At 28.8% G+C, this 6,000-nt stretch overlaps 3 protein-coding genes across 3 annotated transcripts; all 3 read left to right on the forward strand.

The window, feature by feature from the left end:
* The first annotated feature begins 1,206 nt into the window (after window positions 1-1,206).
* Window positions 1,207-1,930, forward strand: LOC139430619 (uncharacterized). Its single transcript, XM_071197794.1, has 3 exons — window positions 1,207-1,535; window positions 1,594-1,707; window positions 1,762-1,930. The coding sequence occupies exons 1-3, from the start codon at window positions 1,379-1,381 to the stop codon at window positions 1,821-1,823; spliced, it is 333 nt and encodes a 110-aa protein (XP_071053895.1). The 5' UTR covers window positions 1,207-1,378; the 3' UTR covers window positions 1,824-1,930.
* An 875-nt stretch (window positions 1,931-2,805) lies between these two features.
* Window positions 2,806-3,633, forward strand: LOC111413063 (uncharacterized). Its single transcript, XM_023043891.2, has 4 exons — window positions 2,806-2,974; window positions 3,211-3,312; window positions 3,369-3,446; window positions 3,504-3,633. The coding sequence occupies exons 1-4, from the start codon at window positions 2,821-2,823 to the stop codon at window positions 3,560-3,562; spliced, it is 393 nt and encodes a 130-aa protein (XP_022899659.1). The 5' UTR covers window positions 2,806-2,820; the 3' UTR covers window positions 3,563-3,633.
* A 155-nt stretch (window positions 3,634-3,788) lies between these two features.
* On the forward strand, window positions 3,789-5,796 carry LOC111413084 (uncharacterized). Its single transcript, XM_023043924.2, has 5 exons — window positions 3,789-4,166; window positions 4,279-4,362; window positions 4,418-5,510; window positions 5,594-5,662; window positions 5,720-5,796. The coding sequence occupies exons 3-5, from the start codon at window positions 5,303-5,305 to the stop codon at window positions 5,779-5,781; spliced, it is 339 nt and encodes a 112-aa protein (XP_022899692.2). The 5' UTR covers window positions 3,789-4,166; window positions 4,279-4,362; window positions 4,418-5,302; the 3' UTR covers window positions 5,782-5,796.
* The last annotated feature ends 204 nt before the right edge of the window (window positions 5,797-6,000 follow it).

Consider the following 6,000-nt stretch of genomic DNA (forward strand, 5'->3'; position numbering starts at 1 on the left):
CAGAAATGGAAGAAGAAGAGGAAGAGGATCTTTTATTATTACGAAGCACCACATGATATTTTCTCAGCACAAGAAGAATCTTCTGCAAGACGAAGACCAGTTTCGACATGTTCCTCGCATTAACATTAACAAGTTCAATTATGAGTTAGCTTTGATTGAGAATGACTTGAAAAAATAATCATGTGGACCAGTTAGAAATTAAAATAAGTAGGTTCGGATTGGATGGAATATCTATCATAAACGTGAAGTGTCTTTTTATTGGTTTCGAGAAAACAGTCAGGTATTTGCAATGAGACAGACGTAGTAGAAGATGGTCGCAGCAGCTTCATCAATTCTAGCTAACCAACCAGCTATCCATTTTTGCTTTTATTTGGGAGGAAAGTGAGAGTTATGTTTTTGATGTGTTTTGACAACATTGAGCAGACTCCCATATTGTTCTGATCTTGCAGTACTGCTACGCTCAATAATGTTAAAAATTTTGCTTGCAGATTTTTGTCACTTTGGACAATTTAGAGAGGAGGAGGAGTAAGATGGGTGAAACAACTATTAGCTTTCTCAAAGAAGAAGAAGAAATTGTGCTCAAAGCTCAACCTTATTGAATAGTTTCGCCAATATTCTATGGTATCAATAAATGATAGCATTTCTTAAACTGTTTCTTAAACTTGTTGGAAGTCTATAAATACAATAACGGCTGATTTCAGTTATTTATATAATGAAAGACAAATCAGAAGATATATTTTACATTTAGGCATTATACACCTATCCCCCGATTTACACGGTACTTGTTTTACACGTTTTCGCTTTTACACGGTTTTCCAAATAAGTTTTTTTTTGTTTTTATCGCACTCTACTAAATGCTACTGTGATTGAACACGTGCGCTGTGTACACATCTCACGGGGAATCCCGAGCTTATGTGCTGACTTAAAATATATTACATATTTTAACCTGTCAATGCATTTTATTTTTATTTCTGTGTACACCTAAAAATATTGAAAAAAATCACAACTGTTAAATAGCAAAATTATGCATTTTCTACAAGCTTTTCGATTTACACGGTTTTGACTTGAAAATTTTTAATTTTCGATTTACACGTTTTTCTCGGGAACGTATCTACCGTGTAAATCGGGGGATAGGTGTATTTACATATTATTTTTTTATTTGAATTTCTATGTATAAGTAATTTTATTTTCTAACAATTCATTCAAAAATTTTAATTAACTTTATAACTTTATATTTTTGTAGAGAATGTTTTACTTGGAGCGTTTTATTTTTACCACTAATTTTATTTCAGTTTTAGCATTCTTTTTACTTAATCGTTTTGTATTAATTAGCCGTCACCTTCAGCATCATATGAAGAAGTATCCTTTCATTATGTAAATGATGTTCCTCATAACAGCAGTAACTCTTATACTTGCTTACAGCATTTTTTCTGTGTCGTTAACACAATTTGATGAAGAATTAGATGAACTTGATGGATCTGGTACTGTAGATGATGACGGATTTGATGATATGGAAAAAAATTCGGATGAAAACGGTAAGAAATTGAGTAAAGTTTTAATAATTAAAGCAATATGGTGGATAAATATTTACAGAAAAAATAGAAACTACTCAAAAAAGAATTTTTTTATCACATACACCAAATTTAACTAATATAGGAAATCATGGATTGTTTCAACAATCATTCTACAATGGTTTTGCAGTTCCTAGTAAGTGATTTGTTTATTTTTAATTCCATAATTATCTGTATTTGTATTTATTAGGAATCTACGGCCTCAGCATCGTTGGAAAACCTCTTAATAAAAATAACACTTTTAGTAAATAATGTTTTTGTGAATTATCGAAATTATTCGAATAAATCTGTAAGTTAAACACTTTTCATTTCAGAAATATTTTAATATTTATACAATGTAGAATGTCAACATTTTTCAACTTTAGAATTTTTATTACCTAGGAATAGGTAATAAAAATATCAATACGACTTTTTTAGAGTTTAGAAAGAAAAATAATAAAAAAAATTAATTTGGGCAGCTTACAAAACAATACATAATTACAAAAGTGTGTTTCAAAATTAATAATATTTATTAAATTTTTGAAAATGGAAGGATATCATGAACTATTTTGAACAACAAAATTTCTACGAAAAATTTCTGCACACTTTAGCAGAACCCAATAAAATTCGAGAAGTTTCTGCTCTTAAAACCATTAGGAGGCTTTCCTTCTTGACTTAATTTAATCGTGTAAGGGTATAAGCCTAGATTTGTCACAATGTGATTTGAGAAATTTCCAATTTCTGGAAGCAAGTAATTTTGCTCATTTTGAACCGCCCTACTTTGTATAGTTCATACTGTCTTGAAAATGCACTATAACTGTGCGCATCTACCATGACCCATCTAAATGTTTCTTAATACTGTTATATTATGCTCCTTGTTGACTTTAAAACTTAAAGTAAAGAAAAGTTTTGGTTTAAAGTCCTTTCATCGAGTGTTTTTTTTAGAAATTGAATTCCAATATATCGCAATCATGTCTGCATTCTATACTTGTACTCTATACTTGGTCTTAAGTCTTATACATATATATATCTTTCAAAACACAGCAAGTCAGAGGTGGCAACAGATACTTACACTATATTTGGAACAACTCGGATTTTAGACCAAGTTTCATCAGATTATTTGGAAAAATACAACTCATTAGAATACACATTACTTTTCTGGTCGAGGCAAAAAATATTGTCAAAATGTTGTGAGTCCTGAAAGCAAAGTTTTGCGTTAATTAGTGTTCACCTTCAACGGCTTCTAAAGATTCATTTCATTATATAAGTGATGTTTCTCGTAACAACATTAACTCTTATATTTGCTTATGTCATTTTTTCTGTATCCTTAACACAATCTGATGACGAATTAGATGAAACCGATGAATATGGTGATGTATATTATGATGGATTTGATGATATGGAAAAAGTACCCGATGAAAACGGTAAGAAATAAGATTAAGTTTCTACTAATTAAACGAATTTAGTAATTTAAATCATAAATTTGAGTGAAACCAGCTAGAAATAGTAATTCCTTAGCATTTTGTTTTAACCAACTTTTAAGAATCATCATTTAATTATTAAAAAATATTTCATAAAAATACAAAATTCTTTCTTATCTTTGTACGTTTCGAACTCCTGACTATTATTAAACAATTTGAAGCTGGATTTATTGATTTAGGAAAAACACCAGAACAGAAGATTTGTAATAAATTTGAGCATTTTCGAGGTGTAGAAGTTTATTATTATTGGGAAATATGTAAAACACCTTCTGACAACAATGGTATTTTTTTTAAAATCTATTGATGTAAAAATCATATTAATATAAATAAATTTTAGGTAATCGCAATTATACCCTGTTATTATACTCATCAGATGGAAGGATATTGGTTGCTACTGAAGGAGTTTCAGTTCCTAGTAAATAAATTTCGCTATTTTTCGTCTTAATTTGCTAAGGTTTTAATTAATTTTTAGGCATGAATGGTGAAGATATTTATGGGGAATATCTTGCTGTAAATGAAACATTTAATTAATAAGTGTGGACACAAAAAGAAATTATAACCTTATTATAATATTATAAAGAAATAAAATTTGGTGCAGTTCACTACCAGTTGCGTTATTAAGGTAGCACCTTTACAAATTTGTCTTAATCGGGCCTAAAATTCCATTTTGCGTACTCAATCAAAACACTCGAAGATATAATTGTTGCAAATCATATATTAATTATGATAATTCTAGTAACATTTCAAAATTATAATAAGGTATAAAACCAGGTTTAGATTTCTTTCGTGGCCTTTAAATTAATTATCGTCAATTTCTGGTTTTTGTGTAGTTGCCTAAAAAACGTGGTTTACCTCGGTTGCGATATGTGTTGAATGGTCTTGATATTTTACACGACCTTGATATATAAACACTATGTATTGATTTTTGATGGACAGCAATAATTTCTTCACTTTCAACTGGTAAAGACCCAGGCTTTCATTATATAAATGATGTTTCTCATAACAACAGTAACTCTTATATTTACTTACGTCATTTTTTCTGTGTCCTTAACCCAATTTAATGACGAATTAGATGAACTTGATGGAGCTGGTGATCTAAATGATGATAATATGGAAAAGAATTCGTATGAAAACGGTAAGAAATTAACTAAAATTTGTATTAATTATTAAAATAATAATTTGTAAACAATAACTTTGACGAAATTGTTTAGACAACATATAGAATGATTTTTTTATTATATGTGCAGCAACTGTAAGAGATGTAGCAAATTTAACTGGCAAAAGACATCATGTGTGGATTAAAACTTACTTTAACGGTGTTGGAGTTCCTGGTAAGTGAATTTTTATTATTTTAACTCTATCTTAATTTTGATTTGTATTTATTAGTAATCAGCGGGCGTAGTGTCTTAGGAAAATCTCTTAATGTTAATGAGACGTTTAATAAATAATTGTGTCCAATTTAATTCAAAACTATGTTGTTTTAATTTCAAAACCATCTATATGTATTACTTAATTTAAAACCTTTTTCACTCTTTTATTAATTACTTTATTAAAACCAGTTCAAAAAGCATTATGTTACACCATGGCTGAATTGATTGTTTGCAAAGGCGACTCTTGCTAAGGAATTCAATGATTTTCTGCAGGTTTTCTAAAGTAGATATTGAGGCAACTTTTCTTTCAAATATATTATCATGTTTCAATGAAACTTCATCTTCAAATTCTTTATGAATACTTCAATATTAGTCAAATTAAGTTCTTGACTTTATGCTTTATCCCGTGAAAGTAAATAAATAAATAAATAAATTAGGGAGTACCAACATTTTTTCGTTTATATTTATCAAATTTTGTTGATTTTGTTTAGGTAGAATTATGACAAGGTTGAGTATTTTTCTAGATTTTTCTTAGGTATGACTTATGTAACTTGCATTCGCCTTCAGCATTAACACCGGAAGCGACATCTTGGATTACATTTTTCGATTTTAAAGAAGTGAATAATTTTTCTTTTTTAACTCAGCTATTTTGATCTATTTTTCAAGGATGTCTAACACATTAAATAAATAAGAATACCATAAAATAGTAATCACGAAAAAAATAATATAGAAATATGATCCAAAATTATCTTATTTTATTTCTAATAATAATGTAAATGATGCTGTATATAAAAGCCTTCACGTTTTTACAAAGGTTGTTATTGAGTAAAAACCTGTTAGAATTAATAATTCCTTAGCATTGTGTGACCAACTGTAAGAATCATCGTTGAGTTTGTACAAGATGTTTCGCAAAACAACAACGATACATCTTCTTTCTATTATCTCTTTGTACGCTACTTTCGGATTCCCAGCTGTTACTAAATTTAGTGATGGATTTAGTGATATAGGAATTATCCCACAACAGAAGATTTGTAATTGGTTCAGTCATGTTCAAAGCGCCAACGTTCATTATTATTGGCAGATATGTAAATCACCTTTAGACACCAATGGTAATTTTTTTTTTTTTTTAATTTAATTAATTTTTTTAAATTATATTAAAATAAAAAAAGATATTGATATAAATATATTTTAGGTAATCGTAATTATTCTGTGTTCTTGTATAGAACAGATGGAACTGCTAGTGCAGGAGTTATAATTCCAAGTAAGTAGTGCTGCTTTTCTGTGGCTAAATTTGCTAAAATTACACTCTCATTCTTAGGCATGCAGGGGAACGATGTTTATGGGAAGCTTATTCCTGTAAACGGAACATTTAATAAATAAATACTGACACAATAATATGTGTTTTTATAATTATGAAAAACTTTATCCTGAAAATCCAGCCATATTTTCTAATCCCTATGTGATGATTAATCACAGCTTACAGATAACATTTGGTTAGTTCATTATATCTATCATTTTTCGTTTTTGAGTTATAATAAAAATTTTCCAAAATAAACGTCAATTTATAAATTTACGTATTGAATTTGAAATAGCAGGCAT

This window comes from Onthophagus taurus, chromosome 7 (genome assembly GCF_036711975.1).
Source record: "Onthophagus taurus isolate NC chromosome 7, IU_Otau_3.0, whole genome shotgun sequence".
Taxonomy (NCBI): Eukaryota; Metazoa; Arthropoda; class Insecta; order Coleoptera; family Scarabaeidae; genus Onthophagus; species Onthophagus taurus.